The 23070-nt window shown below is 44.6% G+C and overlaps 1 protein-coding gene across 1 annotated transcript in view; it reads right to left on the reverse strand.

The window, feature by feature from the left end:
• Positions 1-23070, reverse strand: part of DGLUCY (D-glutamate cyclase) — a 99097-nt gene that overhangs the window by 52959 nt on the left and 23068 nt on the right. Inside the window, 2 exon segments of the mRNA XM_082450893.1 lie at positions 710-834; positions 3340-11412. Coding sequence (XP_082307019.1) covers positions 710-834; positions 3340-3386 — 172 coding nt within the window. The 5' untranslated portion in view covers positions 3387-11412.

Genomic DNA, 23070 nt, shown 5'->3' on the forward strand with positions numbered 1-23070 from the left:
CTAGCCCAGCGGACACCACATGGAACAGAAGAGCCACCCGTGGAGCCCAGCCTCAGGGCAGAATTATGGTTTAAACCACTAAGTTTGGGGTGGTTTGTTAGGCAAGACTAGATAATTGTTGGCCCACAAGTAGCGACAGAGGCCGGACACGTCCACAAACAAGGAAAATTGTCCTGCTTTGGTACTTTAATCTGTGCTGCTGGTGACGCCACCATAACCAGAAAAGTCTCTCTCATTGTGAAATTTTGCTGGGATTCAGGTCAGTGACAATTTGGATATCTGTTTTCTCTTGCAGGACCTTTTAGAGCCTTGGGTGTCACTCCTGGGACGTAGTAGGGAGATGGGTGCCACTGGTCCAAGAAGACCAGTCCAAGGAGGGAGACTTGGTCTGAATCAAAAGCAGATTAAAATGCAGCGTAATATGGGGGCACTTTTCCCAGAAGGGAAAACCTTTCTATCATCGGAGGTCATTGGCGGTTCTCCCTATGGAGCTGTGGGGACCAAGCAGAGCTGGTTGGTAATGGACTTCGTACCTGAGTCTGGCCCAAGGCGCCAGCTCCTTCTGGGAAGTTAATTAGTGACCAGCGAGAATCTCCTTCTGCTCTTACTTTCCGTCTCCCACGCAGAAGCTAGAAGTCTCAGGAGTTCCTGGGCCCTACATGGCTGGTATTTCCAGGGAATATTTTTTTAACATCTTAGCACCACTCACCCCTAGCCATGCTGAACATGTTTCTGATGTTTGGTTTCTTCTGTAGAATCAAACTCCTCACAGCAGAGGGAAGGCGGGACTTCAGGTGGCGTGTGAAGGTCATCCCTGCATGGGCCACAGAGGATCTGGCTTATGGGACAGAGAGGGACAGATGAGAAAGCACAGCTCTGTGGAAGGCAGCAGATCCAGCATCAGGACCACCTCCAGACCTGCCCAGGGCTGCTCCTGGCCCTGTCCTGGGGTGGCTGTTATTTGGAGCAAGTTCTCCCCCAGCCCTATCCCCTTCATGTCTCAGTTTCTAATGAGAAATTCCTGACACTTCAAGAGCTTTGCTTATGCTCTTTCTCTGGCCTGGAATGTCCTCCCTGCCTCCCTCCCGGAAGGCCTTTCCACTTCTCAGAACTGGTTCAGAATCTTCTACCTCCAAGATGTACCCAACAGGCTCGTGCTGGCTGGCGCTGAGCTGCCTTGCCGCCAAAGCATTCTTTGAGCCACTGATTTTGGCCTGGAGTTACAGTCAGCCTGATGTTCTACTTGACCCTGAACCCCCTTTCTCTCTCCCAGGGAGACCCCGAGTGCCTAGAGGGTAAGTCCATAACTTAGGGCTCTTCCTCAGCCCCTAGAGCACTTATCACAGTCTAAGCACATAGCACACACCAAACCTACTTATGAGTAAGTGAAGAAATGAATGCATACCACGTGCACTCACAAAGGAATTAATAGGCTAGATTTTCTGTCTACATATGACTTCTGTTATTTAGATTTAGGACCTAGAAGGTAGAGATTTTATGTTTTCTTCTTTATATCCCCTCCTCTCACCACTACTCTAGGCACAGTGTCTTACACAGATTTTTGGTGAATGAATAAAAACTGTATATTTTAAAATATAGAGATAGTCTCAAAGCTCTAGGAAAATATGCTCAAAAAGTAATCCTATAAATTGACTTCTTATACTCTAGAAAGAGAGGCATCAATATGTCAGCAAAATCTAGGGCTAGATAGCCACGTTGTGTTGGCCTCCAAGGCACAGGCCATGTCTTCCTCATCTAAATATACCACGTGCCTAGCATAGTGCCTGACACAAAAGTGGGAGTTCATACGTGTTTGTTGAATGACTGACTGCAGGCTGGATGAAAGCAGGATTCAAGGACAGTGTCCATAGTGAAGGTTCTGGACAAGCCTGATTTTCCACAGTTCTTTCTATCTACAGAGAAGAGCCCAATGGAATTCCAAATCACCAATGTGTGTTTTCAACTCTCATCTCCCAGACAGAAGATCATGTAAACCGCATGGCTATTTTCATGAAGAATTTGAGATTGTATAAAATCTCTAACACAAAAAATATAAACGATACTGTCCTGGAAGGGGTAGAGGTGTATTTGAAACTGACTGCAGGCGTTTTCATAGCTGCAGGAACAAAGGGCCGTGGAGGCACAGAGGAGAGGACAGTCGGTCCCCATGGGCTGGGGTAGGGGTGCCAGGAGGGTCAGGTGAGATTGGATTCCACACCTCAGTTGAAGATACTGAGGCTTAAAGCAGCTGCTTTGGCAGGTCAAGCCTGTGCTTGCCTGCTGGACTGAGCAAGCCCCCGCTGGGCCTGGCAGGCCTGACCTTTTAGCCAAGCATCCAAGGTACCAGCTAAGGTCCTGGATGTCTGTGGTTCCCTTGAGGTTTGTGGAGGGCTTAGCACCTCAGCCAGGCATTCAGCTAAGTTTGAAGAGAGAACCATTCCATAACCATGTGGGTCAGTGGCCAGACCCGTGTGATAACTGACCTCACTTCGCATCTGCAGGAGAGAATGGAGTTTACTCCAAACCCAATGAGATGAGACACCCCACAGGTATCTGCGGGCCCTTCGTCCCCATTATTGCTCTATAAGGCAGCAGATGCAAGCTGGATGCTGTTTTGCAAATAAATTGTAGCCAGAAGACCCAAATCTGAGGGTAATTGTCTTTTCTTTCCTTTATTTATTTATTGTTTTAATATAAATGTAAGTGGATCTAGGTAATTCCTATAATAATGTTACTTCCCTAGCCTGGAGATAGATGAGTGTAGCTAGAAGTCCTGCCCTGTGCAACGCATGCGGGGAGCGTGCCAGGCACTTGAATGTCACTGGCTGTGCACGCTGGGAGGGAAAGAAGGTCGAGAACCCCACTCAGCAGGGTCGTTCCCTTGACGGCAGGGGCCAAACAGAGCATGAAGTACGTGTTCGTTGGCTCCTGCCAAAGAAATGCCCTCAATACACCAACCAGAGCAAGTCAGTCATAAAATAAATGATAGCAACTACAGCCACACAGGGGAGACCACTGTGGGCCAGGCACTGTGCTAGGCCCTTCACCCTCATTGGTTTACAACCGTTGGCTCCTCACCACTGCCCCACAAAGAAGACATTCCCACTATAGACAAGGAAACTGGGGCTCAGGGAAGTCAAAGAAGTTCCATAAATAGGAAGTAGCAGAGCCCAAATTCAAAAGCAAGTCTAAGTTCACGCTTGCTTGATCAATACCTATTTATCTATGGATATTTTCTATGTATCTATGTATCCATCCAACCTTCCATCCATCCACCCACCCATCCATCATCTACCCTGTGGAGCTAATAGGAATCACATCCTCAGGAACAGCAGAGACCTTGTCTCTTTCCCCACAAGGTGATTCTGGGGCCAGAGTTCAAACATGTTTCTTTGTGGACTGATCCCTGAACTCAGGCTTCTCAGGACCTCCGTGAACTCACTGCTGAGTGGCCCAGGCGTTGCGTTGTCCTGCGAGGTCTTACTCTAGAAGTAAGGTAAGATGGGATCCAGTCAGTAAGACTTGGTCAGACTCCAAGAAGCCACCTTTCTGCTGTGAGGTCTCTCTTTTCTCTTTAGAGAATAACAAACTATCAAACCCACAAATATCATTCCCCAGCATCGAATATGCCAGAGAGGAGGACCCACGGACAATCAATTCCTTAGCAGGATCTGACACACCCAAAGCCTCAGTGTAAAAATATCTTATCTGTGCCTGTCACAGATGACTGAAATTCTACCATTAGAAAGTCATTCCTCTGCTTTACCCAAGCAATCCAATTCTGGGAATATAACCTCCAGATGTGTTCAAAAGTGGATGAGATAATGCCAGCACAGAGGCAGCACTGTTTATAATAGAAACAATTTAGAAACAACCTAATAGAGGCTGCTTAGATACATGGAGGACTGGTTAAGTAGAGGAGTAGCTAAACTATGGTACATCCATACCACCCATCTAAACCATACATAGATAATATGTAACCATTAAAAGAATAAGCCTACTCTATACGCCTCAAATGAAAAATCTCCCAAAGATGTAAAATGAACAAGGCAAGGTGAAGAATTCTGTGTTGAATAACACACACACAACTGATCAGTTCAAATGCACAGAGACCTGCTCTGGAAGGATGGAGAAGAGCTTGGTATCAGTGATGGCTGTAGAAAGGGAAATTGAGCAGGTGGGGGCTTGAGCAGGAGCAGGGGCTGCCACACTATTTTATGTGAATGGCACCCTCTGGAGTTGTGCCACGGGATGGCCCTGGTGGAAGAGGGACTCTCTGCAGCTTTGAAAAGCACAACATGTAAGTATTACCTAATAAAAAAATGGAATTTAATTTAAACATATACTAGGAAGGTAGAATCAGGTCATTATGATAAAATAAGTTATTGCGTATACTTCTGAGGATCTGGGTCACTTGGTTTTCACTCATTCAGGAAATATTTATTTAGCCCCAACCATGTGGGGTATGCTGACTATACGGAGGTGAGTGAAACAGATCTTATTCCCATTTGAAAGGCATGGATGCCTGGGAGAGTGAACACCACAGTGATAATAACAACAGCTGTCATTCACCAAGTGCCTGCTCGATGCCCAGGGTCCAGGCACCGTCCACCACCCATCCATGCAACAGGCACTGTGGTCCAGAGCACAGTTTTGGGGCAAACTGTCTGGATTCTAAGCCTGCCTCTACACTTAAGAGGGAATCATTAACTGCTCTGTGCCTATTTTCTCACCTGTAAACAGGGGCTAATAACCGTTTGCTCCTCACTGAGTTGCGGTGAGGATTCTAGCGATGCTTGTGAGCTTCTTAGAACAATTCCTGGCCGGGCCCACAGGTAGCAAGGTGCAAGCATTGTGTATGTTTATTCCTCCTCGCCCAGCTCAGCGTGCTGCAGATACAGTGGGAATGAGACAGACACAGCCCACGCACACAGAGGGTTTACCATCCCCCAGAGACAGACATTAAACACATAATTAACATTGTGTCGTCTCCCAGGGAGAGACAGAGAAATAAATAGGTAACTATAACAGCATGTGCTGAGCGCTCCTGGGCCACATGGACTGCGGGTGGAGGAGAAAAAGGGGCTGAGTCTAGAAGGAAGAGTAAGGGTCAGACTAGCAGAAGGGTGGGGCGGAAGGGTGCTCTAGGCCAGGGCACAGCACGAGCGAAGGCAGGCAAGCACGTTCAGGGAACCAGCTTCCAGTGCTGTTGGAGTATACACTGCACGGGAGGAGGTGTCCGGAGCAGGGGCTGGGAGGGTAAGTGGAGGCCAGCTCGCGAAGGAATTTGGATTTGTCCCCAGAGCAATGGGAAATCACGAAGGTTTTCAGCAATAGAGTGACTGGGTAAGATGTGCCCTTTATGAAGATGGCTCTGGCTACAGGTAGCAGATGGACTGCAGGGCAGGAAAAGTAGGAAGCTGGCAGATGAGATAGGAGGCCAGGCCAGAGAAATGAGCATCTAGAAAGCCTCCCTCCCAAAAAAGAACCTGGCAGGAGAGAGGCTGCCTTAACCCTTCATGTGTCCTGCTGGACCAGCCAGCGCTCAGCGGAAGTTGCTCCTGTGAAGTGGGACCGCGGGATCATACACACACAAGGGAGAAGGTTTTCTGTTTCCCTTCAGTTCTGCCAGGACAGGCCTTTTGGTCTGTTTTATTCCTTGCAGTATCTCCAGCACCTGTAACAGTGCCTGGCACATGGAGGGCACCCAATAAATGTCCTCTGTCGGGGAGGTGGGGGATGGGCAGAGCAGACAGGATGTATCAGTACAAAGGCAGCCGAGACGAGGCAGCCAGGGAGGCAGGAGATGTGGCTCAGCAGCCAAAGAAGCAAGTGTCTTACAGAGCAATTTGTGATCATGGAGGTCAAGGAGGATAAAGCCCAAAGGGCATCCGTCGGCTCTTGTAACTCATGCTCTTTCTCCCTCACTTCCATGAGGAAGCCGTCACAGCTCTGTCGGCCAGCAAGCCCGGGGAGCATCACATATGTATGTACACAGATCATACTTAGGACCCGACCTTGAGGGGCACAAAAAGTAGTAGAAGACTCAGCCCATTCCCTTGATGTACACAGTCCAGCCAGGAAGATCTCATTATTCACTACGAGGCAGTTCACAGTGTTACAAAACTCCATTTCTGGTTTCTGTACTGTCCCCTGGATCACCTCCCCAGAGTCCTATAACTTGATAATGGAAGCATGGAATTAAGTAGGTGTACAGACCTTGCCTTCACTCATTAATTTTTGTGGTGGGAGTTGCTCAATGTTTGCCAAGAAAGTTGCTGGTGGCAGCCTAAATACAACTGTGAATTTGCAAAGTAGATGTTGCTGTAAGGAAGAAGGCATCCTGGCTGGATAAATATTTCATAAAAGATTTTTCATTACAATAACAGAGACAAAAGATCGGGGAAATGCTGGCAGTCATGATTAGAATTGTCTATTTAATAGGTCAGATACAAGTGTTCCCAATATGCAAAGGATTGTTAGCAATACAACTACTTTCAACCAAAGTCAGTGGTGGTCCCTTCCGCTTCCTCTTCCTAAACAATTTGGTCCTAAAGTCATTAGGTGGAGCGGAGAGGTAGGAGTCCATGGCGCGGATGGAGGGCAGGAAGCCATGAAGGCCCAAGGTGGGGGTCAGAGCCAAGTAATGAGGAGGACATCCCCACAGAGGGTGGCCTGGCCTGTGGTGTCACAGCCTGATCAGGGTAAGGGGGGATTCTTCAGAGTGTTGGGGAGTGGCAGCCTGGCAAATGGTATCAGAGGGTAAGGAGTGTATCTGTGTACGTGTGTGTTTGCAGAGAAACATATATTCCTTAGCCCTGCCTGGGAGCAGCAACATCTCAATAGGAATGAGCACATCTACTGCCCAGATCTTGGATTCTAAATACCATTTTCCATTAAAATGAATTAAGACTCCTTGGAGAAGAGGTTGATTTCCAGAACTGGGGCAAGAACAGAAGATAAGCCTTGAACATCTTGTCATGCCAGAAAGCACATGGATGTTCTCAAAGAATGATGGGCCCATACAGAAAGGACACAGATTGAAGGGGCTCTCACTGGTCAAACTGGGGCCAAAGTGCACTTTAAATAATGATGGGAATGGAGTATACCTCACTAATACAGGAATCCATAAGTCTATACGGATATAAAAAACAATTAAAGTCGATGAGGCATGGGATATTTACCTAGTTTCAAAGTACCTCCCCAGGGACTTCCCTGGTGGTCCAGTGGGTAAGACTCCTTGCTCCCAAAGCAGGAGGCCCAGGTTCGATCCCTGGCCGAGGAACTAGATCCCTCATGCATGCCGGAACTAAGAGTCTACATGCCGCAACTAAAAGATCCTGCATGCTGCAATGAAGATCCTGTGTGCCGCAACTAAGACCCAGTGCAGCCTAAATAAATAAATAAATAAATAAATAAATAAATAAATAAATAATAAAGTACCTCCCCGTAAAATACCTATTAATCACAAAGGAGGAAAAGACTAACTTTATACTGGTGAAACCTGGTAGACACCACCTTAATCATGGGCTCAAAGTGCACATCATTAGTATAGAAACAAATCACAATGGTGAACCCCTTGGCGGGGTGCAAGAAGAACGCAGTGTCACTGCTGTGATGTTTCTGCCAGAGATGCATCACCTGAATCTGACCATGAGGAAACCTTAGTCAGACATTCTACAAAGTCTGTGATCTTCAAAAGTGTCAAGGTCATAAAAGTCCAGGAGAGACTGAGGAGCTCTTCTAGCCTGCAGGAGACAAACAGACATCCGTGCACGCGAGAGTGATTCTGAGCTGGTCCTTCTGTGATAAAGGATGCTACTGCGATGATTGGCAAACCCTGGACAGAGTCTGGGGATTCCATGGAGGCTATGAATCTGTGTCAGCTTCCCGGTGTTGGTGGTTGCACTGTGGTGAGGTAGGAAAGTGTCTCTGTTTATAGAAAAACACAGGAAAGTACGGCAAAATGATGAGGATCAGGGCATCTTATTCTCAAAGAGTTCAAGAAAAAAAGAGGTGGTTTTTTTTTTTTGGTACCGCCCTTGCAATTTTTCTGTCACTTTGTGATTGTTTCAAAATTTTAAAATGATAAGAAATAAACTATAGAAAAGTTAAATGGTAGATAAACAAAATGTGGTATATACAGACAATGGAATATTATGTAGCCTTTAAAAGGAAGGAAATTCTGTCACATGTGACAACATGGATGAACTTTGAGGACATTATGCTAAGTGAAATAAGTCAGCCACAAAAGGACAAATACCATCTGATTCTATTTATATGAGATACTAGAATAGCCAAACTCATAGAGACAGAAAATATTAATAGAACAATGGTTGCCAAGGGCTGGGGGCAGTGGGGGAATGGGGAGTTAGTGCTTAATGGGGACAGATTTTAAGATAAGGATGAAGAAAAAGATCTGGAGGTGGATGGGGGTGACGGTTGCACAACAATGTGTGTGTATTCAATGCCACTGAACCGTACACTTAAAACTGGTTAAGATGGTAAATTTTGTGTTGTACATATTTTCCCACAATAAAAATTTTAAATTAAAATTAAAAAAGGAAACTGTGATTGTTAAGGTGCATTCACATTAAATGTTTACTTTCAAATTGTTGGGAAAAGTGACACAAGGGTTTGTGTGTCTCTTGAATTAAATATCAACTATTCTCTAACTCAGGCTTCCTGTTCCAACTCCATGGAAAGGAGCTTATCTAGGAAAGGAAGGTTTCTTTGTTTATGCTTCACATGGCCAAACATTAACTTTATGACTCTGTGAAAATCTGGGAAAACTCTGCCTGCCAAACATGACTGTGAATGTCCATTCTTAGAGAGTTATAGAAGATTTGAGAGCCTTGCTCTTCAAAGCAAATCTGCTTTTAGTTACTAGGCCAAATAAAGCAATCCAACCAAGTGGCAAAACTCCAAGGTATGAGAGCACTATGGGCAAGAAAGGCAAGCCCTTCTGTTTCATAGTTTGCTTCGCCTGTAAAACTAGAGCACACGTGTTTGCTTATTTAATTCAGAGGCCCTGCAACGCTCGGTCACACCAAATTCCTGTAACCACAGAACATGATATACAGAACCCAGATGCAGGTTACGTGTATGATGCTACGAACAGTAAATGTGGAGAGACATGGTTTCACGGATGAGTCCTAGGGACAAACCAGGAAGTTGCTTTAATGTCTGGTTACCCTTCTACTGCGCAGCTCCACCAATGGCGTGACCTACAGGCCTACTTCAAGGTCACTGTGAGCACCACTGGCTAGTTGGAGGGGTGGGAGACTCCATGCATTTCCACTGCTGGGAAAGGGCTGGCCGTGTGGTAATGACCTGACACACCGCCTGCATACACAGAAGATATGCTGAGCTAAACAGCAAAGCACCTCGACTCTTTGGGGCTCAGTGTCTTCATGTCAAATGCCGGATATGCCAGGATAGACATTACTTTAGCACCTTCCACTGCTCTGATTTTCACAATCTGTACCTACCTGGGCAATAATTCATGAGTTGATGGTGGTGTGGATTATTAATTAAAAAAAAATTCCTTTAAGGGTATGTGTGTATGTGTTTCTTTAATGGAGAGTAAAATTAACTTCAATTGGTCAATGCTTAGAATTACCGGTCTCAGAACTATACTTCAGTCCAGAATTGTACTTGCGCTGCCCTGAAGGATGTATGCCATCTGATAGTATAAATGTATGGAAACAAGTATATGTAATAGAGCCCCACTGCAGAAGTAAATATGATGGAACAGATATTATAACACATGTCCTTTAAACTTAACCCTCTTATGCCAGGCCTAATATAAGGCAGTTAGGTTTAAAGGGCGTGTGTACACGTGGGTTATATTTCAGAAGACGTGTAATTGGTCTAAATCCAAATAAAAACAAGCTAAGCTCCAACAGGATCATTTACATACATCTACAGACAGCGATGCTGAGATGGTTATATAAATGCTATGGGACAGCTCGAGCAGTTGTTTCAAAGGGTCTTTCAGTGCATTAAAGCTGCATCCGGAAACAGTTGTGAGGCTGGGCCTGAGTCTGCACTGTCCGAGGGTTCACAAACTGAAAGCACAACCTCAGACGTGATTGATTACGCCCTTCCCTGCTCTGCTTTCAGGTTGAGATCCTCTGAGATTTCATTTTATGAGTATTCCTGGTTACCAAATGTCTGGGACTCAATCCCAGTGGTAAAAACTCTTTATTACCATTGCATAAAAACAGTGACAGTTCCACATCTAGTCAGGATGGGGACAGGGTGTTCCCAACAGTGGGGACAGGAACGCTGGCAGTGTTAGAGGCCACTATTGGCCCGGATGGGCAAAGCCAAAGCTCCATAAGACAGTCTCTGGTATGACTCAGAGAGAAGCTCCCATGGGTGCCCTCGGAGGGAGGGTGTGCTATCAGGGACCTTGGACAAACTTGGTGAGAAAGTTGGAAGCCTCAAGGGGCCATCCTAGAGCAGTGTCACGTGGTTGACTGGAACCGGGCCCTTCAGGGGCCTGCCGTGCACTGCAGCCAGAACACAGCAGAATCCTGGGCTCTTCCCAGCGCTCGGTGCATTTCCATGGGAACGGCGGGCTCGGCAGCCCCACGCGGGGCGGTGTGCTCCATCTATTTCTATGGCACCTATCACCATGGCACCTACTTGCTCTGAAAAACACAGGCTAAAAACAGAACATAAGGAAAAGGGGGGCAATCCACTTCCCTGCAGTCACCTTCTCCCGCAGCTGTTGTTATACCTTGTGATTGCTCACGTGGACCTTGCTCATTCCCAGTTTCCGTGTTTTTGTTGTAGTTGGCCTTAAAAAATAAAAGGCTTACTATCAGCATCAGCATCATCTTGGGGGTGATACGTCCCGAGGCTCCGGGAAGTCTGCACTCTACTTGCTGCAGATAGAAAATTCCTGGGGCGGAGGGAGCCCGCATAGGAAGTGACTCCTCTGGGGCTTGTTCAGGTATTGGGGGGAGGGGGGAAGAAGTGGGGAGTAGGGGAGAGGGATGGTGACATCAGTGTACACAGGTGAGCCAAGAAAGGATCTGTGTTTATTCCAACAAAGTGGATCAGACGCTCTCCTGGGAGCACATGACATTCTCTTTGGGGAGGGATCCACAAGGCCAAACAGCTTCACTGAAGGTTTTCCCTAAGTTCAAGGTCACCCTTCACAGCAGAGCACTTAATCCAGTCTCTGGAGTCAGACAGAACTTGAACAGAGTTCAAATTCCAACTCAGTCACCTGCCAGCCATGTGAGATCGGTGGGCAACCTCCCAGAGGTTAATGTACTCATCTGTAAAATGGGGATGAGAAGACACACCCACAGGCACAAGCCACTTGCTGTGACCTCAGCTGTCATGGCCGTTCCTTGGTTTGCTCATCCAGGAAAATCTGTGATGTTCGAGCAGACACTATACATAAAGCAGGAGGACAGTGTTGACTTCCGTCCGGGAAGGACGCTCAGCACCCCATCTGCCCCCGGTTCTCCTGGGCCTGACTTCCTGTCCTCGGTCCGACGGGGAAGGTACAGAGGCCCTGTTCATGAGTAGCCCCCTGCCTCCAGACTCCCACATTCAGTAGTGTCCTCGGGCACAACCAATGTAGCCGAGGACAAGCTTGTGCTCTGAAGCAGGTGTCACCATGCAAAAGGGTCATCCGCCCAGGCGCTGCTGTGATACAGGACAGCAGAATTCTCAGGAACTGGAGAAAATCCCAGCCTGGTGCCCTGCTGTGGGCTTGGAAGCCAAGAAGCCTTGGGGACTCCAGGCTCCCCACTGCCATCTCTTAGCTGAGTGACTTGGGACAGGTCACTTCCCTTCCCTCTCCCATCTGCGAATGCCGTAAAGCCTCCTGTCCCAGAGGGAGGTTGGGAGCATTATTAAAGGAGAAAACACAGGAAACTCCTTTACCCAGAGTCAGCATGTAGTGGGCTCCCTCTCTTCTAATCCCAACACTGAACGTTTTCAGGTGGAGTGAATACTCTGTTTAATGAGTAAAGGATTAGCCTTTATAATAGAAGGAAACAGGCTTGTTTCCTGAATTTGCTGGTGGTGCTGGTATACGCTACAGTGAAACTCCCAGGCTCACACAAGGTCCCAGGTCCCAGAGGTTGGCATGGCCTCCTGCAGGGCCCCCACTTCCCTCTCAAATGTTCCATTTCTCACATCTCCCTCTGGAGAATGTTCTGCTCTCCCCAACAAGTCTGTGGGTTCACTCTATCCACAGCTCCCTCCATCTTTTTTACTTTATAAAAGCAATTTCCCTGTTGAGGGCATTGTGTCTCTCTCCCTGCCAAATCCCATCTCTCAACAGTGCCCCATTTCCATTTGAGGAGCCATGTACTTCCAAGGAACTGCTCCCTACTCCAAGGCTCTGGGGATGGAACATGTGACCTAAGCTGAGTCAATCACATAATCCCAGCCTCCTGTGTGCAGGGATTGGTTCATGTGGTCTAGATTGGTCCAATCAGAATGGCTCTTGGGACTCTTCCTGAGAATGGGGGACAGAAGGTCCTTAGGGGCTATAGATGTGAGGCTTGGACTGTTTCTCCAGTCACTTGACTATCATAAGTAAAGTCAGACTCTAGGTAAACTGCACATGAAGAGTACCAACAAAAGCACTGCCAAGAACTATAGCTGCAACCATGATGGCATTATCAACACCTAGAGCATCTCAAACTTGCCCTATCTCTGAATTTCTTAGTTTTATGAGTCAATCAATTCCACTTGTGTTTAAACCAGTTTCAGTTGGATTTTCTATAACATTAGGATAAAAAGCACCTGGAACGTTACTTCCTCTCTATAGTTTCAGGGCCTTCACCTCATTCAGAGCTCAATTCCAAAGTCAGACCTTGAAGGAAGTCCACTTAATTCTATTTCCTCCTTTATCTCCAGACCCTGTGTATTGTTTATTAAGTATTGACCATATATGTGCCCCTAACAGTAAAATCCTTTGAGATTGGTAGTGTCTCCATTTTTCCAAAGAGGACTCTGAGGTCCAAAAGGATGTGAAATCATTTTCTCCAAGGCTACACATCCAGTAGTGAGTAAGATCCCAACTAGAAATGAGAACCCTGTATGATATGTAAACTATTAATAAGTTCTGATTTTTTCCCTAAATATTCAGTTCTTTTAATACCCCAGTTAGATTACAAAGTTCTTAAGTCCAAGGCTATTTTTTCTTCCTATTTTGACCATCCATTGTAGTTACTTGAGAAGTGTTCGTTACCAAATGGTCAAGGGAACCTCCTGCAGCCTGGAACACACTTGACTCAGGCCTGACAATGCCCGGAGGTCTGCTGAGTACTTTAAAAAGTACCAGGCACTGGGCTAAGTGCTTTACATATGTAATCTCATTTTTAAAAAATGGTTCATTGTATTAACGTTATTCTTGGACCCAAGGGCGAGTGGCCTTTCACCAAGGTCTGTGAGTGGAACCTGTTTAGATTGGAAGTAGAGGATCTATTTTGAGGGATAAACACAGAAGGCAGTGGTGCCTTACAGTGGCACGTGGCTAGGTGGAAAGGACAGGACTATGGGTTTGATTCCTGCTTCTACTTCTTGTTATCTGAGTGGTGTTGGGCAAGTTACTTTGAGTTTTGTGCTTTTGTTTTCTCATTTGTCAAATGAAGATATTGATATAATCCCAACACCTCTCTGGGTTGTTGGAAGATTAAATCATATCAGTCAAACACCCAGCAAAATTCCTTGCATAGTTTTGCTCTCCCCCCCCCCCCGCTATATTTCTTCTTCGCTGGGCACTAACTAGTGGCTGGCCCTCATAGCCATGTGTACCCCCAACCTCTGCTCTGTGGATGGTGTCCAACCCCACCCAGGAGCCAAAGAGATATAGAAGTTCAAGAAAACACTGGCCACAAGGTGGGGAGAAGTTTCCATCCCATTCCTTGCCAAACACAGATTTGCTGCTAGAAAGCCAGGGCATGCCCAGGAATGGTTGTAGCCCAGGCTGCTTTGTTTCATTGCAAATTCATTGTGTTTAGATTATAACTAAGCCTTTTTCCTTTTGTCTCTGCCTAGTAAGCCATGAACAGTTCCTGATCTGACAGGCTGAGTACCAGGTCTGACTTTTTTTTTTTTTTTAATTAATTAATTAATTTATTTTTAAATATGGCTGTGTTGGGTCTTCGTTTCTGTGTGAGGGCTTTCTCCAGTTGCGGCAAGCGGGGGCCACTCTTCATCGCGGTGCGCGGGCCTCTCACTATCGCGGCCTCTCTTGCTGTGGAGCACAGGCTCCAGACACGCAGGCTCAGTAATTGTGGCTCACGGGCCCAGCTGCTCCGCGGCATGTAGGATCTTTCCCAGACCAGGGCTACGAACCCGTGTCCCCTGCACTGGCAGGCAGACTCCCAACCACTACGCCACCAGGGAAGCCCCCCAGGTCTGACTTACTAAAGAAAGGAAAGGGGGATTTGCTGGGCAGCTCAGTACACATTTTCAATGAAGATGTGCAATCGTTCCTCAGAAGAGCCAGGCTTCCCTTAGCTGTTGAGTGTTATCACATAACCAGTTGATACTTGCTCAGGGCTGCTTGTTAGCAAAGGTGACTGTTACACCTCTTCAGGTAAACTTGATGGGGCAGCACTTCTCTGGGGCTTAGTTGAGGAACAGGAAGAGATAAGATTCCTTTACATTTTATCACTTCTTCTAATCTCTTTTACCCAAAGAATGTGGGTAGGCCCAGCATTTTGTTCCACCCAAGAATGAAGCTTCTGGTCTTGAATAGTTAGATCCTTCTGCTGGAAGGAGTTCAGCTTCTATTTATGGGAGGCAGTGTTCTCAAAGTGTAGATCTCCGGGACACCTGCATCAGAATCCTGGAGTGCATGCAAATGTCTGCCTCCATAGATTCCCACTGAATTAGACTCAGTATGAAAGACTGAGAACCTTAAGTAGCAGTTAAGAACATGGGTTTTAGAGTCAGATATATATATGGACTAACTCTGGGCTCTAACTCCACTACCTACTACCTGTACAGGGTATTTAACCTCTCTAGGACATTGGGCAGGGTATTTAACCTCTCTAGGTCTCAATTTCATCACCTGTACAAAGGGAATGCTCAACAGTCAAGGGATATGGAGCTCATGTGGCTGTTATAAGGATGAAATGAAATAACACACATTTAGCAATGCTTGGCATATAGGAAACGTTCACTATATGATAATTCCTTCAAAAAGTCTTAGGACCCTACGAGAAATAATAAACTTGGCCATCACAACCAGTGTTAAGATCCCTGATTGTATTTTCTATTGGAGCAGGTTTTGACAAGTCTACAGACCAGCAACCAGACCTGAAGGTATTATGAGCCATATGAACTCCACCAGGACTCTCCTCTGAGCCTCAGCAATGGGCCAGCCAGGAGAGGGCAGCAAGAGAGAGCCAGAGACTAACTCTGTAGCTATTAGAATCACAATGCTTACAAGTTAGGGGCATTTACTTGGTGTGTCCAGGTTGGTACTAATTTCAAAAGATACTAAGTCTGGTGGATGCAGGTCTGGCAGCGTGGATCATGCGCCGGGTGGGTGTACATTAGTACTGTGGGTAGTGGCTGTCTATCGGACTCCTGATTTTCATAGATTATTTACTTTAGGAAACCACACAAGCATCACTATATTGTAGAAAACAACAAAACTTAATTGTGATGTAGATATTGAGACAGTCTAAACCAAGAGTTGGCAAATTTTTTGGCATAGCCTGTGAGCTAAGAATGGTTCTTATATTTTTTAAGGTTGTTAAAAAGCAGGAGAGGGGGAGGAGAAATAATAACAGAGTGGTAGTTAATTTTATGCGTCAACTTGACTGGGTCACAGGGTACCCAGATATTGGGTTACACATTATTTCTGGGTGTGTCTGTGAGGGTGTTTTCAGATGAGATTAGTATCAGTAGACTGAGTAAAGCAGATTGCCCTCCCCAAAGTGAATGGGTATCACCCAATCCACTGAGGGCCTGAATAGAGCAAAAAGGCAGAGGAAGGGAGACTTCGCTCTCCCTAACTATTTGAGCTGGGACATTGGTCTTCCCCTGTCCTCTGGCAAGGACTTACACCATCTGACTTGGGCTGGAACCACACCACTGGCTTTCCTGGGTCTCCAGCTTACAGACAGCAGATTGTGGTACTTCTCAGCCTCCATAGTCCCATGAGTCAATTCCATATATCTATATATCTATGCATATCTTGTTGGTTCTGTTTCTCTGGAGAACCATGACTAATACAGAGATGTAAGTGTTGCACAAAGCCTAAAATATTTACCATCGTCCTTTGCATAAAAGTTTGTTGAGCCCTCATCAAGCCAACTCAGGAGTTGACTGTTCAGCACATGGTCTGAATATAATTCAAAATCATGCTCCATCAAAACACAAATTCTCATATGCTGTTGGTGTGTTACCAAGTCAGCAAAAACCACCGATCTACTATTCTTATTTAGGCAGGAAACGAAGTTTATCTGGATCAAAGAAACTCTCAGGACCAAAAGAAGACAAGAACAAAACAGGATAGGAAAGTGACAGGCTAATCTAACTCATGAATATAGATGCAAAAATCCCAAACAGAATATTAGCAAACCAAATCCAGCAATGTATCAAAAAAGTTAGTACGTCATAACCAAGTTGGGATTATGCCAGGAATGAAAGGTTGGTTTAATATTAGAAAAGTGGTTAATAGAATTCATATTACCAGATTAAAGGCAAAAAATTTACCACCTCAATAAAATCAGAAAAAAATTAATAGCATTTAACATCCTATTAAAAATTTAAAAACTCAGTTTGACCTAGAACTTAATAAAGAACATCTAGCAAGAAAAAAAAAGGACAAAAAACTTACATCATACTTAATGGTGAAATGTTGAAAACATTCCCTTTAAGAGCTGAAACAAGGCCTAAGAAGTCCCATTAACACCACATTATACCAGCCTATGTAGTAAAACAAGAAAAACAAAGCAAATGGAAATGTGTAAGGATTGGAAAGGAAGGGAAAAAACTTGCAAGTCTTGTGATTGTCAGCATGGAAACCCCAACATTATTTACAAATAAATTATTAAAATTAGTAAGAGAGTTCAGGAAGGTTTCTAGATACAAAATCAATGCGAAAAGTAAATTGTATCTCTATTCACCGGTAACTGCTAAAAAATACAATTTTAAAAGATACCACCTATAATAGCATGAATAAATATCAAATATCCAGGAGTAAATCTAACAAAACATGTGAAAGCCCTTTCTAGAGAAAAACTTTACTGCAAGTTTTTAAAAAAAGACATAAACAAATGTTTATGACACGAAGACGATATTGTGAATATATCATTCCTCTCCAAATTGATGTATATATTCTAGGCAATCCCGATCAAAATCCTAACAAGATTTTTAAAAGGAACTCAACAAGCTGATTATTTGGAAGAGCAAAGAGCCAAGAAATGCCAAGTCATATGTAAAGAACAACCAACAAGAGTGTGTGTGTGTGGGGGGCATTTCCTTTACCAGATATCAAAACGTATTATACCACCATGGTAATTAAGATTGAAAGAACTCCTACAACCCAGCAACAACAATACCAAAAAATCCAGTTAACAAATGGGCAAATGACTTGAATAGACGCTTCTTCAAAGAAGACATACAAATGGCCAGCAAGTACATAAAAAGATACTCAACATCACTGATCATTACAGAAATGCAAATAAAACCACAATGAGACAACACTTTGTACCCATAAGGACGGCTGTTATTTAAAAAAAAAAAAAAGGAAAAAAAAAACCACCAGAAAATAACAAATGTTGACAAGGATGTGGAGAAACTGGAACACTATGTTCATTGCTGGTGGGAATATAAAATGGTGTAACCTCTGTGAAAACAGTATAATAGTTTCTCAAAAAATTAAACATTGAACTACAGTTCCACTTCTGAATACATACCCAAAAAGAATGAAAAGCGGGGACTCAAACAGATATTTGTGTACCTAGGTTTACAGCAGCATTATTCACAACAGCCAAGGTGGAAGCAATCCAAATATCTATCAAGGATGAATGGATAAAAAATATGTGGTATACTCATATAATGGAATACTATTTAGCTTTAAAAAGGAATGAAATTCTGATATACGCTGCAATATGAGTGAACCTTGAAGACATTATGCTAAGTTCAATAAGCCAGACACAAAAGGACAAATACTTTGTGATTCCACTTATATGAAGTACCTGGAATATTCAAATTCATAAAGACAAAAGTAGAATGGTGGTTGGGGCTAGAGGGAGGGTGGAATGAGGGGTTATCATTTAATAGGGACTGAGTTTCCATTTGGGATGCTGAAAAAGTTCTGGAGATGGATGGTGGTGATGGTTATATAACAATGTGAATGCATGTAATGCTACTGAAGTGTATTCCCAAACATGGTTAAGATGGTAAATTTTACATTATGTATATTTTACCACAATAAAAAAAGACTGAGTGATAGTACAGCAGGAATAAACAAACATATCAGTAGAGCAGTACAGATTAGCATGACTCAAATGTTATCTGTACACTGGTTACCATCTTTGAATTCCTTGTCATGGGCCCACGATCAGTAAAGAAGTGAACAGTAAGCATTTAGAAACTTTCATAGCAATTTTACAGAGCAAGTTTATGCCCATTGAATCTAATAATAAATAATTGAGGCCTTTATTTTATGCATGTTTTAAATTTTTTTAGTAATTAATTTTTGTTATATCTACAAAAATATTGATCTGCAATGGATTAAGGGAAAAACTGGAGTTCAACACAGAAAATTTGAGAGTTCAGAGGGGAAAAAAACCACTCGTATATGGAACTTGATTTGTGACAGAGGACACTGCAGATAAGTGAGGGGAAAAGTAAAAATGGAAGTCTATTATCCTATAACAGTCACAAAAATCGAATCCAGGTAGAATAAAGGCTTAAACATGAAAGATTAAATACTAAATATAGAGGACAAAATAAAAGATTTTTAGAAGAGAATAAAAAAAAAATTATTTTTGTGACCTCAGGTTGGGAAAGTTTTCTTTGACAAGGTAAATTTGACATGAAAATTAAGAGCTTCTGTTCAAAAGTCACCATAAATAAAATGCAAAGTCAATCCCAAACTGCAAGGAGATATCTGAGAGATATCTGAACATATAAAAACTAACATAGGATTATAATCCAGACGATATAAAGAGTTCTTATGAATCAACTGCCAAATACCAACAGCTCGTTAGAAAATAGGGGAAAAGACATAAATGGGCATTTCACAGCAGAGGTAAAAAACAGATGGTTTGTAAACATGAGAAGATTCTTCACTTCAATAGTTATCAAATAAATGCAAATTATAACTGTAATGAGACACAGACCATACCTATTGGAATGACAAAAATTAAAGCTGACAAGAATGAGATCAACCAAAATACTATCATCGATTGCTAGTGGAAGTGTAGATTGTTATAATCACTTTGGGAAGATCATTAGCAATATCCAGTAGAGCTGAAGTTGTGAGCACACTTGAACCTAGCAATTCCTCTCATAGGTATGTACTCTAAAGAGCAGAAGAGATGCATGCAATGTGGGATAATCACATACCGGATGATTACACAGCAGTGAAAAGTGAACTGCAGCTACTTGCATCAACACAAAGGAATCCCAAAAACATAATGTTGAATAAAAGAAGTCACAGAGGAATATATATTGTATTCTTAAATACAGCATTAAAAATAGGCATCTGGGGCTTCCCTGGTGGCGCAGTGGTTGAGAATCTGCCTGCTAATGCAGGGGACACGGGTTCGAGCCCTGGTCTGGGAAGATCCCACATGCCGCGGAGCAACTGGGCCCGTCAGCCACAAAGCCACAACTACTGAGCCTACGCATCTGGAGCCTGTGCTCCGCAACAAGAGAGGCCGCGATAGTGAGAGGCCCGCACACCGCGATGAAGAGTGGCCCCCACTTGCCACAACTAGAGAAAGCCCTCACACAGAAACGAAGACCCAACACAGCCAAAAATAAATAAATTAATTAAAAAAAAATAGGCATCTGTGCCCTGCCAAACCAAACAATATACTGCTTAGAGATTTAAGTGTATTTGTGTGCGTGTGTGTGCAGGTGTGCGTGTGTGCATGTGTGTGTGTGTGTGTGTGTGTGTGTGTGTGTAGAGTAAAACTATAAAGAAAATCATGGGATGATGAACACACAATTCTGTATAGTTTCCATCTGATAGAAGGATACGTGCCTGGGGAGGAGCATTCAGATATTTCTAAGAAACTGGCACTGTTCTATTTCTTAACTTGGGTGGTGGGGATGCAGGTGTTTGTTTTGCTATTCTTAAGCTGAACATATGGTTTATATGTATGTATGACATATTTCACAATTTTTTTAAAAAATTAAAAGAGAGGATACAAAGTCTCTCGGTGATGGCTAAGAATGCAGAAAGAGGGTCAGATCCCCGGAGGGTGAAGGCAAAAACCAGGCAGGCTGCATGCTCTTGACTAACAGGAAAATGCAAATCAAGAGCCTGCTCAGAGGCCTAGCCCCTCAACACTTATTTTTGTCTCCCCAGCATTTTTTTCCTTTCAGAAACTGCCTTTCCCCCAACCCAGAAGGGTTGTCATTCATGTGGCACATCAATGGTGGATATATGACTCAGGCCAGCTAGAGTATTTCTACTTGTCTGGCCTCAGTGGTTAATACAGGGATGAGCAGAGGTCCCAAGCCAGCCCAATCAGAGCCATCCCTGCCCTTCTGTTGGAGCAATCAAGAAAGAGGTGGGATTACTATATGTAAATGAATGCATGGTAAGCCTAGACCTCCATGAAAATCAGCCTGAAAATGAAGCCAGCAGAGAGAAAAGCAGAAAGGAGGACTAGAGAATCACAGAAAGGCAAAGAGAGGGGGTAAGAGAGAGGCAAAGTCCGCATTGAGTATCTGGATCCAGCCGTTCCTGATTCCCATTAAGTAGACAGTTGCAGATCCAGCTGCAATCAAAAGTGTCCTAAGTAGCACAGAATTTTGGACCAGGAGCAGGATTTTGGAAGTTGGCTGTGTTGGGGTGGAGAGCAGGGCAGTGCGAAGCCTCCCCTCCGTGACCGGAAAGTTAGCCATATCTGTTAAGCGGAGCAAAGTTGCTAAACTCTCTCCTGTTGAATCCGGTGAGGTTGGAAATTTAGAGGACTTGTTATTTTTTTATTTTAAAGCCAGGTTACTGGGGTGTGTCAGCCATTTCTTCAGCCCTAAGTGAGGGTCTATAAGAAAAGATACACTTGAGTCTCAGCTGGGCCTTTCTGAAAGCAGGGAAAGGGAAAAACAAAGACTCTTTCTGCTGTGGCCTGTAATTCAACTGAGCTGAGAGCCAGAAAATCATTTTTAGGATTGCAACAGTCAAATTCCTGCCCCAGGCTAAAGTTGGTGCAAGCACAGGCTGGGAGAAGGAAACACAGCGGGAGATAGGAGAGGGACCCTGGCGAGGGCTTCTCCCCCTCCAGCAGCTCCTGCTGGGCACTCCCTGCCTGAGTGAAGTGCCTTTTACCCCACTGTAGGCAGCTGTCCACTGGGAAAGAGCCTGAGCGCAAATGGCCTCCCCCTCCCCCAACCCAGTGTGTCCAGGGCAGAGGCCAAATGGACAAAGTCTAAATGAAAGCTGGGAGAGAGCAGAGCACAGAGACGGTTGTTAGGGGATAGATGTGGTGAGGACAGGGTCCAGATTCCAGAGCATGACTTGTCTGGGTTCTGGCTCTGGTTGCCAGCTCATGGAGTTATCAAAAAACTAACTTCCCAGCAACTATCTAAGAGTTTGAGAGAGTCATACTGCCAGAGACGTCTCAGTCTAGCAAACCGCAGCACGAGATTGCACAACCACTGGGGCCAGACCCAGATCTCTGGACTGACATCCTCAAACTGTGGCCTGCTAGAGTCTATGGTTTCCAGAAGGGACATTCTCTCTGATCCACCCATGGAGGGCCATGGGCAAGGGAGAGTCTTCCAAAGGTAGAGCCCTGGGTACCCCTGGCTGACTGAGGAACTCACATCTTTCAGGGATATGAAGTGGCTCCTTGTCAATCCTCTTCTGCAGGATGTTGGACAAGTGACTGGAGCCTCATGTTTCCCCTTCTCCCCTTTACTAAATGCAAGTGGTTTTTATTCCAAGTATCTTACTTTTCTCCACTATTAAATGCCGGGGGTGTTTGAAATGATCATTTAGCTGTTGGTTAACAGACTATTCAGAGCAACATCCAGACCTGGTCAAGAAGAATGTATATCCGCTAGCTTTGCTTTTATGTGGATAGCCTGTACCATGTTCCAGGGGGTGCATTTCTGAAATTGTATGGGAAAAGGGCACAGATGGATGCTAGGAAGTCCAGGAGCAGAGTGTCGTGGTTATCTATTACTCTTTCTGCCCTGTAATGGGTTGAATTTTGTCTCTACTCCCCGCAGCCCCGGCCAAAGATATGTCCAAGTCCTAACTCCCAGCACCCGTGAATGTGATCTTATATGGAAAAAGCATCTTTACTGACATAATTAAGCACAGGGTCTCGAGATGAGATCATTATGGATTAATCCAGTGGGTCCTGAATCCAATGACGAGTGTCCTTAGAAGAGGAGACACAGAACAGCACAGAAGGGGCAGTCATGTGAAGATGGAGGCAGGGCTTGCAGCGATGCAGCTATAAACCAAGGATTGCCTGGGGCCAAAGAAGCCGGAAGAGGCAAGGAAGGATTATACCCTGGAGTCTTCAGAGGGAGTATGGCCCTGCTGACACCTTGATTTCGAACTTCTGCCCTTCAGAACTGTGAGATAATACACTTCTGTTGTTTCTAGCCACCCATTTTGTGGTGATCTGTTGCAGCAGCCCTAAGAGATTGATACATGCCCAGACGTTTTTAAGACTGTCCCTCCCCTGGCGGCGTTGTCGATCACTATCTCAGACCTAGGTGACCAATCAAAATAGCCCACCCCCATGATCACAGTGTTTGGTTTGGAGACAATCACTACAATGGACTGAATGTTTATGTGTCCCCAAAATTCATATATTGAAATCCTAACCCCCGATGTGATGGTATTAGGAGGTGGGGCCTCTGGGAGGTGAT

This window comes from Balaenoptera physalus, assembly GCF_965194825.1.
Source record: "Balaenoptera physalus genome assembly, chromosome: 2".
NCBI lineage: Eukaryota > Metazoa > Chordata > Mammalia > Artiodactyla > Balaenopteridae > Balaenoptera > Balaenoptera physalus.